We start from the raw sequence: 11,408 nt of genomic DNA, 5'->3' as shown, positions 1-11,408 counted from the left end.
GGCCACCGCCTCCGCCCCGCCCCGGCCCGTGTCCCGCCCCGCCCGGGGCCGTCTCCAGGACTGTGTTGGGAACACAGACCCCAGTGCCCGCCCTCGGGGACAGGTGCGGACTCGGAGAACACAGCCGCTGCTGGGAGCCGAGGTTCAAGCCAGCCGGGGCCCACTGGCTCCACGACCTTGGGTCCAGGCTTCCTTGGTCTGCGGCCCAAGTTGGGGGCTATAATGAAAGCGGGGAGCGCGCTTGGTAAACTGCTGAGTGCTCAGGGGTTATAAGCCCCCTTTAGGGCTTATGGATCTGGCTGGAAATGGACAAGGTGTGAAGGACTGCCGGCCGAGATGGGGGCCTGGCTGTCCCCACCGAGTGGCAGGGAGGGGCTGAGCGTCTCCGCAGCCCTGTTTTCCTCCTGTCCCGCCCCCACCCCTCTGGTTGGACCGGCTGTTCGGATGACATAGGGGATAGCCAGGGAGGGGGCCGGGCGGTGAGGTCAGCAACAGGCAGGCCGGGGTCTCCTCCGCGGTCCCCGCGGCGTGAGCAGAAGGCAGGCCGCGGCAGCCGCAGGGTCAAGCAGGGAGGGAAAGGTGGGTGCCAAGCCCGGCTGCCAAGTCCCCCCCCCCCCCAGAGACCCGAGCGGGAGCTGGCTCCGCAGCACCACCTGGCGGCCGCAGGGAGGCTGGAGCCAGAAGGTGACCTCGGGCCCAAAGTTGCACATCACACACGGCGGTTGGTTGCAGCTGTTTATTTCCTGCGTGTTCTAGAGCCAGTGACCTGCCTCGGTCCAGCAGCAGCGAGGGAGGAGGGGGCAGGTCTGCCTGCTCACATGCCCAGTCCTAATGGAGGCGACTTCCCTGCTAGGAGTTAAACCCACCTGGGCAAGGAAGGGTACCTCACAAGCAAAGAGCTCAAAGCCTGCTGGGGAAGGGATGCAGCCGAGCCCGGTGCCAGGCGGGCAGTTGGCAAGACTGTGGGTGCAGAGCCCGCTGGGCTGCACAGCCCCCACCCGCGTGGCTCAGCGCCCCTTCCCTGTGGGGCTAGAGCTGGGCTCAGCGTCCCAGGAGCTGTAGCATCTCCTGAGGGTCCACCAGCTTCTCCCGGGGCTTCCCAATGCACTGGCCCCGGGACACCTCCTCCGCATCCAGCTTCTCCCAGTCCGAGAAGGAGACAGGCTGGACCCCTGAGACAGAGATGAGAAGCCATTGCTACCCTTGCTTTCTCCTTCCCCTCCCCAACCCAGAGCACCCTTCCAAAAGGTGAAGAGACCCAGGACGTATCAGCGATCACCCCCTTCCCACTCCCCAGGACCTCAGCCTTGGGGCCTGGACCTCGGCTGCTGAGCAGAGCCTGGATGGCCGTGTAGCCAGGCCTGGGACCCGAGGGCAGCACCCCGTTCTGGAGATCCTGCAGCAGCGCCCGGCCGGTGAGGAAGCTGTCATTCATGGTCGTGCCGATGACGCCTGAGGGCCCCCGCTTCACCCAGCCGCTGCAGTAGAGGCCTGAGAGTGGGTGACATCAGGGTGTGGAAAGGGGAGGTGGCTGGACACCCAGCTACAAGACTGCATCCTCAGTACACACACACCCCCAAAGAAAAACGCACTCCCGTGGGGTCAGTCCTGACACACAGTGACCCTCTGTCGGGTTTCTGAGGCCGTCAAGTCTTACAGGAGACTGTCCACCTTTCTGAGGAGCAACTGGTGGAATCAAACTCATGACTTTTCAGTTACAAAGCCAGAGCTCCTGGACATACACACACTTTCGAGATCGTCTAACTAGCTGCTGTCAGCTGGGCCCACTGGAGCTGCGGGTCCACCATCCATGAGCCTTCAGTGTTTCTAACACACCACCCCTTCCCGTCTCTTATAGGAACCTGCTGGCTCAGCTGTCAACGCATTCAGCTGCTGACCTGAAGTGTTAGCTGGTTGTCAGTTCAAATCCCAGCCACTCTACACAAAGACGTAGCAATCTGTCCTGTCTTACAGGGTCACGGTGAGTCTGAATAGACTCAGTGGCAGTTGAGCTTTCTGGCTTGGTGCCTTCTTACGCTGGCCTTCCTGGAAACTGAGCCCCTAAGAACAGGAACACACCTGTCCCCCCTTGTGCCTCCATCTTCCTGGAGGCTGGGTCCTGACCCAGGTGGTGACCTGCCCTGTGGTGACGGCCCCTCTGTCAACGTCTGCTGAGTGAAGCAGTGTCCAGACAGGTGCACAGGCCATTTCATCAGAAGGGTTATCAAGCTCTGCCTCCCAGCACTGAATACAGGTGCCAGTCAGGAGCAGGCCTCAGTAAATGTGTGCTGAATGACTTAATGACCAGACATATGGGGACATCTCAGTTAGCCTAGGAGCTGGGAAGAGGGCAGGCAGAGGCCCTCACCTGAAGAATGAATGAATGAGCAGGCCCAGGAGACACCTGCCTCTGCTCCCTCACACCAATCTCACCTGGCACTTCCATAACCCGGCCCTCCACATTGGGGATGACCCCGAGTTTGGGGTCAAAGGGCACGCTGGGGTCGATGAGGCGGCTCTTATACCCCACGCTGCTCAGCACCAGCCCACAAGGCAGGTCCTCCACTTCGCCCGTGGGCACTGCCCGGGTGGCCTCGCCGACACCCTATCAGGGAAAGCAGGGGCAGTGCAAGGCGGAGAGGGGAGGTCTGATAAGGGGGTACCTTTGGCTACAGAGACTCACCTCCAGCCTGGTGACTGCCAGGCGGATGCCTGCTGTCCGTTGCCCATCCGATGAAGGCAGCACCTGCTGGGGGCTTCGGAGAAAGCGGAGGCCCCAGGCACGAGGGGCTGACGCCAGGCGGGCAGCGTCTGACTGGCCTGGCTTCTCCGTGGCCGCTCGAAGAAGAAGCTCTGTCAGCCGCCTCCTTGGGCGAGGCGCCTCTATCAGCAAGGAAGAACGTGTCCTGGCTGGCCTAGGGTCCTGGCCCCTCTCTGCCCTAGACTACCCTCTCTTGTGGACTGGGGTCCAGGCCCCTCACCCTTGATTATATCCTGGAGGTCCAAGAAATCCGCAGGGTCCAACACGGGCCGCGTTCCTGGTAACTGAATCATCTCCCGAAGCTCCTTGGGAGGTGGGGAGGGGGTGTGGATGGAGATCAGGCCCAGAGCAGGGTTCATCCAGTGTACCCCGAGTCCAGATACGGGGCACGGCTCACCTGCACCCCACGGGAGGCACTGGGCCCCAGGAGCTCTGCCTGGCTCCCCATGTCCCACCCAGGCCACAGCCACTCTCAAGGTGTCTGCTCTGCCACTCAAGGGAGACCCTCTATTTGCAATCCTGGCTCCGCCCCGTCCAGCCCCAGTACCTTAATGGTGAAGGCCACTTGCAGCGGCCCACGCCGGCCCACTATCCACACCATCTTCACCCGACTCTGCCTCAGCACTGCCAGGGAGGCCGCCGTGATGTCTGTTTTCTGGCACAAAAGGAGGGTCTTGAAGTCACCAGCTGCCCCAACACAACAGACAGCGTCTGGTCAAGCCCTGAGACCCTGGTGCCCAGACGCTGCCCCACTGCCTCCCCCTGGTGGTCAGATGGAACATTACTTCCAATTCTTCAAAGGCACCAAAACAAGCCAACCCAAAGCCTGAAGCTGATCCCCGGCCTCAAATCCAGTCCCGGGGCCATGAAGCTGATGCAGGGCCCCCAAAGCCTGAAGCTGACCTTGGGGCCCTGAAGCCGATCCCTAGGCCCCAAAGCCTACCCTGGGGCCCCAAAGCCTGAAAATGATCCTAGGGTCCCCAAGCTGATGCCAGGGCTCCAAAGCCAAACCCGAGGTCCTGAAGCTGATCCCAGGGAACTGAAGCCAACCCCAGGGCCCCGAAGCTAACGCTGGGGCCCCAAAGCCGACCCCAGGGCCCTGAAGTCGATCCCAAGCCCACAGGACGGAGCAGAGTAGCTCATATTGTTTCTAAGTCCTGAGTCCTGGCACCGCAGTGGTTAATGGTTCAGCTGCTAGTGTGCAGGCTGCTGGTTTGAACCCCCCAGCTGTTCAACTGGAGAAACAGCTATCTGCCTCTTTAAACATTTACAGCCTAGGAGGCCATGTGGGCATTTCTACTCCATCCTACAGGGCTGCAGTGAGTCAGAATCAAATTGAGACAAGGGGATGTTAAACCTTTACGGGACTGGGCAGCCACACCTTTCTCCTGTGGGTTGGGTTAGAACCACTGACTTTATGGCTAGCAGTCAAGCCCTTAACCACCAAAGAGTCTTTTGCAAAAGGCTCCAGTGAGGCCCTAACCAGGCTCATAGTCTTTCAGCTAGTGTTTGCTAAGCTCCTCCCCCGTGAAGGACACAGCAATGGGGGCAGCGGAGGGAGACGGTGAGAGCAGACGAGGTGCCGGCCCGCACAGAGCTTCAGATCAACCACTCAGTCATCAACCACTCATCAGTGTGGGCAAATCTGACAAGGGCTCTGGCACAGAAGCAGACAGGTGTCTGTGACAGGCTGTTAAAGGCACATGGGCCCAGTCAGAGAGGTCCCAGAAGGCTTCCTGGAGGAAGGGACAGCTGAACCGAGAACTAGGAGAGGATCAAGGTGAACTGCCTGAGGTGAAAGGGTACTTGGAGCAGTGCTTCATATCAGAAGGTGGCATGTCCAAGGGCCCAGAGAAAATGAAAGGTGACAGCTGGAACACAGGAAGTGACGGGGAAATGTCTGAAATGATGCTCATGGCTGCCTCTCAGAGGTGGGCGCCTGGACACTGAGGGAAATAAAGGGAACAGAGCTAACCCAGCTTGCAGGGAAGGCCTGAGGCTTGTGGGCAGGGCACCCTCTCCTGGGTGGAACCCATCCCATCGCTCCCTGCCCCACCCACTCACCTCCAGTTGCTCGAGTGGGGTCAATAGGATCCGAGCCACGTCCAGGGCCACGTTCCCCTGCCCCAGAATCACAGCAGTGTCGCAGCTAAGGTCCGGCGCCAGCTGCAGGAGGGAGGTCTTGATAGGAGGGCCCTTAGCGTGGTTCCTCAGTTTCCACACTCAGAAAGCCTTTTTCACGAGAGCCTCAACTCGGGCTCCCCCATCTCCTGCCCACACCTCTTCCTAGAAGCCCTCCAGGACTGTTTGCTGCCTTGCTCACATTTCATCTTGCTGGGAGCTTCCGAGACCTGGTCAGTGGTTCCCCAGCTCTGGCATCCATGTTGGCCCTGGCCCTGGCTAAGGGTAGGGAGGAGGCATTGTTCACTGTTGAGGGCTTGCTGTACTCACCTCCCGGTTCTCAGGAAGCCCATTGTACCAGCCTACAAAGGCCCGAGCCGGAAGCACACCTGGCAGGTTCTCGCCCGGAATTCCCAGGGCCTGATGGTCCTCTGCGCCGTAGCTCTGGGGAAGGGGAAAGGGGCTGCCCTCAGCCCAAGCCCTCACCCGTACTGCCCTCATCTATTCCTCAGCCACCGCCCAGCGCCCGTCCCCCACCCCCAGCGCCTGCACTCACCAACACCACAGCATGGTAGGCCGCCCGCAGCTCAGGCACAGTCACGTCCCTGCCCACCACCACATTGCCCCAGAAGGCACAGCGGTCAGAGCGGGCTGTCTGGGTAAAGGTGTTGATGACATTCTGCCCCCAGCACCCGCGGAGAGAGAGTTAGAGGTGTGAGAGTTCCAGAGATCACACCTGTGCCACCCCTACCCACTGTCCCAAGGGCAGCCAGCCCCCGGGATCTACTGTCCATGCTGAGGGACGTACCTTCACCTCAGGGTGGTCAGGTGCCACACCAAAGCGTACCAGGCCGAAGGGCACCAGCTGCTTCTCATAGATGTCCACGCGTGCCCGGGGGTGGTGCTGCAGAGAGAAGACGACAGATGCTGGGGCCAAGGGAGAGGCTAGGCACCCCCAAAGGCCTCCCCTTCCTTGGGCAGAGGTGGACAGCACAGGACACAGACAGGCTTCTATCCTCTGCAGGAAGAAAAGAGAGCTCTCTGATTCCCCAACTCCCAGAGGGGCAGACAAGAAGAATGGGGCTACACTAACAGCAAGAGAACCAAGGTCAGACCTCAGAAAGGACTGCCAGCCCATCAGGACTGGGGATGTGTAAGGCAAAGCCACCACCTCCCCTACTGAAGTCTTCAGAGGAGCTCCTCCCCTGTGTCAGGCATGACAGAGCATTAACCGAAAACTCCAGGTGCTTCTAGAAACACCCGCCAGTGAGATGACTGGGAACACCTGGAAGTTCATACCCGCCTCAGCTCTAGTCTCACTGCCTAGAGGAAAGGGGACCAGCAGGGCAGGGCGTGGGGCACAGGAAGGCCACGCGGTGGCCCTGCTCCCACCCCGGCTTGGAAAAGCCACCTCCCTGGTCCCACCAATCACTAGTTCTGGTCCATGCGCAGTGCCCTGAGGGGACAGGGTCACTGTCAGGAGGGAAATTTGGGTCCGGCTCAGCCACCCACCGGCTGTGTGATCCTGGCCAGTCCCAGGGTCTCCCCTTGAGCTCCCCCTGCAAACTAGGACGGAAAGGACTCCCTCTCGGGGCTGCTGGGGAGCACCTGCAGGTCGTGAGCGGGACAAGCATGCTTACGGCAGAGCAGGTGAAAATCCCGTGATGATGGGGCGATGACCAGTGCCGCTGCTGGGCGCTGTCAGCACGGTCAGTCATGTGATTCTGACTCAAGGCCCTAAACATGCTGTTGTTGGGGATCATGGAGACGGAGCTGACTCCCAGCTGACCGTCCAGCGCGTTTTCAGGGAGGAGACTGCGATCTTCCTCGGAGCAGCCGGTGGATTCAAGCCACCTGACCACTTGCCTTTGGGGCTGGCTGGCAGGTAAGGGGTAACTCCTTACCACGAAACCACCAGAGCTACCTAACCCCAAACAGCGAGGTGGAATTGTCTGACAGGGTTTCTCAGGCTCACTGAGAGCACAGGCAAAAAGCAAGCCTCCAGGAATGAACGGAATTCCCACTGAGACAGTCCAACAAGTGAATGCACAGGGCCTCACTTGCAGAAGATAAAGAAGATTTGAAGCACTCACTCACTAGTAACAATCAAAGGCTACAGCCTTCGGTATCAGTCATTAAAAAACAAAAACATCCTCACAACGAGACCAATACGCACCACCATGATAAATGCAGCCAAGACTGACGTTTCATTTGACGTGGACCCAGAACCAAGGCCCGTGCAAGAAGCTGTCAAAAGCCAAAGGGCCCACTGCATCCGGGAAAGCTGCAGCAAACACTCCTTAAAATTGTTTCATTTGACGTGGACCCAGAACCAAGCAGCTGTCAAAAGCCAAAGGGCCCACTGCATCCGGCAAAACTGCAGCAAACACTCCTTAAAATTGTTTAAAAAGCAAAGAAGTCCCTTCAGGGGCGGCGAGGCAGCTGCCTCAAGCCTGGTACTTTCAAATGCCTCCTAGCCATGCAGCAGCTAAACCATGAAGAAAGACGACGGAAGACTGACACATCGGAGCGACGGTGTTGGAGAAGAATACTGAACAGACGGTCAGAACCCCAAGCTATCACTCTCCAAAGTACAGCCAGGCGCTCCTCAGAAGCAGAGATGGAGAGGCTTCATCCCACAAGCCGCGGACTGGCCTTCAGGAGGGACCAGGAGGGAGCCCTCACGCCTGCTAATGCAGGTCAGCAATAAGAGAGGACACGGCCAACGGGATGGACTGTCACGCTGCGGCAACAGAGGACTCAGAGCAACAACTGTGAGGAGACACAGGAGCTGCTGAACACGGGGTCCCTTTGCCCCAAATTCACTGTGGAATGATATCATGGAGCAGGGATGATCTCTCATGAGCTAATAAACCGAACAGCTGTGAAAGGTCCTGCGGGGTGGCTGAGAACATCCTTCCTCTCTTCTGCTCAGACTCTCCCCCCGTCCCAGACCTTAGGCTGCTGAACACCTCGCAGCACCAAAACCCTCAAACCCAGTCAGGGGAACGCTGACTCCCACCCCACTTCAATTCTGCTGCTCTGGGTTCTCTTCCACCCAGTCTCCACCAAGACCCCAAATCAGAACCTGGGGCTCCTTTTGACTCCACTTGACCTGGTCCAGTCAATTCCTTCTCTGCCACCGCCAGCCCAGCCGTCACCCTGTCACTGTCTCATCGCCGCTGTCATGGAGGTTTTGACTCTCAGCGATGCCCCATTGGGCTTCAAAAACTATAACTCACCACAGGAGGGGACCGTCCACCTACCTCTCTTAGAGCCTCTGATGGGTTCCAGCTGCCGAGAACTTACCAGGAGACACCACATGACACGCCATAAGTGAATGTCCTAGCTAGATGCTCTCACGGGAGGGCTCTGTTGTCAGAGTGCCTGTGCTCAGACCCCAGCACCCTCCCTGCTCAGTGGGGGAACCATGGATGACTTCACTCAGCCTCAGTGTTCACACTGTAAAGTGGGAGTCCCGCTCTGCCTCACAGGTTGTTGTGAGGCAGTGGGAGACTGTAGGGACCATGGCTGACTGGCAATAAGCACCACCACCCTCAGCCTACCACGCACATTCCTGGCCTGGAAGCCAGACAGTACCTTGGGCGGTTTAACGACAAGGACCAGGCTCTGCGGCCATTCCCAAGGACGCTTCTGGAGGAAAGCATGTGCACGTGTCTCTAGCCGGGTGGAGGCTGCTGGTTTCTTGCTCACGTTGGGCCACTGAGAATGCTGCTCTCGAGCCCTCCCTCCCCCTCCATGCACGTCAGCTAGTGGCACCCCTTCCATGAAGCCCTCCTGGGGTGCACGTGGTCAGCCTGCTGATCAGGTCCAGGGGCCCAGGCTTCCCTCCCACATGGCAGCATGCCCAAGGCCTGGCATGTCCACGATAACTCCCCATGCTGAGAGGACCGCGCAGGCCTTCAGTGCAGCAGGAACTTCTCCACAAGGCAGTGTGTGACTGGTCCTGCCCGATCTGGTTCACTCCGCTCACATTACAGTATCTACCTCTCTCACTTGTTGCTTTAAAAGCCCTGGGGTGGGGGGCAATAGTTAAGTGCTCAGCTGCTAACCAAAAGGCTGGCAGTTCGAGCCCACCCAGCAGCTCTACAAAGTCCTATAGGGCAGTTTTATTCTGTCTTATGGGGTCACTGTGAGTTGACATGGACTCAGTGGTGCCCACCATATGTATCTAGAGTGTGCTCAGGTCACTTTTCAGCACAGGGACCCCTCATCCTGGTCTCCCAGGACTCTCCTGCTTTAACCCAGAATGTCCTGCGTCCTGGGGAGCCCCAGAATCCTGGATAAACCCCGAGGGTTGTTCACCCTTCCTTTCACTTCTTTGTGTACAATAATACAATCACCCCTTCTTCTGTCTCTCCTCTGACACCCTAGCCCCTCCTTAACAGGGCTTCTCTCCTCTCCCCCTCTAACCTTGAGCTCCAATGCAGAGTCTCAAGGGCAGGCTGAGGGCCCACCAAGGCCAGTACTGCAATCCTGGGCCTCTGGCCTTCACACTGTAGTGGTAAGGGGGCAGGGAAGAGAGCAGGGTGAAAGCAAACAATTGCCCTGGGAAGACGTGGTAGCCAGAGGGGCAGGATGCTGGGGACAGTGAAAGACAGGATAAGGAAGGGAAGATAGGGGCAGGATTGCCACCTTGCAAGAGTGTCCTGTAGCCTCTGCCCAAGGAACCAATCATCCACTGATCACTGACCACTGACCCTCATGAGACAAGCACACTCTCCCTCAGCCCAGGGCACAGAGCAGAATACCAGATGTGATATGGGTGAGGATGCAGGTAGGACTGGTCCAGCCTAGAGGGGCTGAGAGCCCCTTCCCCACCTATCACCTGAGGACTGAGAAGCAGGTGAGCTATTAAGGGGTGGGGGAGATACACGGAGAGGAAGCAGTTTACCTTCAGCACGTGTTGGGCTGTGTAGAAACCAGCAGGTCCACTACCCACCACGCAGATCTGCGGGGTCTGCTCTTCCGTGGAGAACTGGCGCAGAAAGTCTAGAAAGGAGGCAAAGGTCGGGCTAACAATCACTGTCCAACCCCAACCAATCCAGGCCCATCAGATGTTGCAAACTTCCCAAGCTTCACCCTCACCTGCACCTTCCTCCTGTCCCTCCAGGAAGGGTCCCTTACTGTACCTCTGCCCCAATAGCTGTGTCTCCATCCAGGGCCCCACACCTCACTACAAATTCACTGTGCTGCTGACCATGGCCTATGGGACAGCCCCCACGCTCCTGAAGCAGCCCTACACTGCTTTTCTTATGGGGTTCCCAATCTGCTCCACCTGGTGGCACAGTGGTTGAATGAACCAGCTACTAAATAAAAGGTCTGGGGTTTGAATTCACCAGCTGCTCCATGGAAGAAAGATGTGGCTGTAGGCTTCTGTCAGACTACAGTCAGCAAGCCCCCCGGCGCAGTTCCAGACTGTCCTACAGAATCACTAGAGGGTCAGCACCTATTCAACTAGAATCCCACATTTGTCCAATGGGCTCCAAGTCACCCCAAGTTCACCCTGTGGATCTCTGCACATTGCTCCGTCTTACTGCTCCTACCTCCTCTCCCCAAAGAGCCCTAACGTGCCCATACAGACTCTACCTCATTCCCCCTAACTCTTCCCAGACTTCCCTCCAGTCCGTGTCACTCCATGGACTTGCGTCTCCCACCTGGGGACCTCACAGTCCCCTTCTCAATCAGAGGCCTCACATCTCGCTGCAGATGCCCATCCACACCCCTGCACACCTCCCTCGTGTCGACCTCGGGAGAACACCCCTCTAAGTCTTGCCCTGGGTCCCCCCCCTCCAGTCTTGCCTCTGCTCTGCTTCGACCCCTGAACTTAGTGTTCACAGGTCTCCCCGCGCTCCCATCCCCCCTAGAGGAGCCCTGGTCCTACTCAGGGGACTCCGAGCGAGAGGCGGTCGGGTCCGGAGCCACAGCGTCCAGTGCCACCAGCAGCGAGGAGCCATGGCAGCGGGTAGCACCTCGCAAGAGGATCTGCTCCCGGAGACCGCCCCGCTCTCGGACCAGCCCAGGTCACGCCCCCTGTCACGCCCCTTCCAGCGGGTGGCCACGCCCACCGCCCAGGCCCGCCCCCAGGCCCCACCTCCCGGGAGCTGGGAAAGCTCAGCGTTTCGGTTCCACCCCACCCTCTGAGTGAACCCCGCCCCCAAAAGAGAGACCCACCACCACCACCACCCCCAGATCCACCTCAAGCCCCGCCTCTCAAGGCTTGCGGACCATCATTGACTTAATTAATTACGTTTTCCCCCGCCAATCGCTCTTACCGGGAGGAGAGCGAATCCCCACTGCTGTTTCAATCTCCCCTACGAAAAGAACCAATTAGAGCGTGTCTTACTTTACTTAGCCTCGCCCCTCTGGAAGCGCTCGTCGCAGGCTGATGACTCAAGCACCCGCCTCTTTTGAAAGCGAATCCTGGGGCAGAGCCGAGTTTTGTCTCGGCCAATCAGAAGTTCTGTTTTGGTAATACCCACGGAGTCCGGAAGTCTGTCTGGGG

At 58.7% G+C, this 11,408-nt stretch overlaps 1 protein-coding gene across 1 annotated transcript; it reads right to left on the bottom strand.

Moving 5' to 3' along the window:
• Positions 1–1,025: 1,025 nt before the first annotated feature.
• Positions 1,026–10,860, bottom strand: FDXR (ferredoxin reductase). The gene is made up of 12 exons (XM_006886228.1): positions 10,788–10,860; positions 9,798–9,895; positions 5,691–5,786; positions 5,439–5,561; positions 5,213–5,326; positions 4,826–4,927; positions 3,309–3,416; positions 2,982–3,066; positions 2,684–2,883; positions 2,434–2,605; positions 1,321–1,491; positions 1,026–1,172 (listed from the first exon to the last, which is right to left on the bottom strand). Exons 1-12 carry the CDS (start codon positions 10,858–10,860, stop codon positions 1,042–1,044), a joined length of 1,473 nt encoding a protein of 490 aa, XP_006886290.1. The 3' UTR covers positions 1,026–1,041.
• Positions 10,861–11,408: the final 548 nt, after the last annotated feature.

This window comes from Elephantulus edwardii, unplaced genomic scaffold (assembly GCF_000299155.1).
Source record: "Elephantulus edwardii isolate Elephantulus edwardi_28Jun2011 unplaced genomic scaffold, EleEdw1.0 scaffold00048, whole genome shotgun sequence".
NCBI lineage: Eukaryota > Metazoa > Chordata > Mammalia > Macroscelidea > Macroscelididae > Elephantulus > Elephantulus edwardii.
This window is presented reverse-complemented; position numbering and strand designations above follow the sequence as displayed.

Coding starts and splice junctions, on each gene's coding strand:
- FDXR (XM_006886228.1), bottom strand. CDS start 10,860: ATGGCTCCTCGCTGCTGGTGGCACTGGACGCTGTGGCTCCGGACCCGA. Junction 4,928..5,212: donor GGCTTCCTGAGAACCGGGAG/GTGAGTACAGCA, acceptor TCCCTCCTGCAG/CTGGCGCCGGACCTTAGCTG. Junction 2,884..2,981: donor CCTCCAGGATATAATCAAGG/GTGAGGGGCCTG, acceptor CCTTGCTGATAG/AGGCGCCTCGCCCAAGGAGG.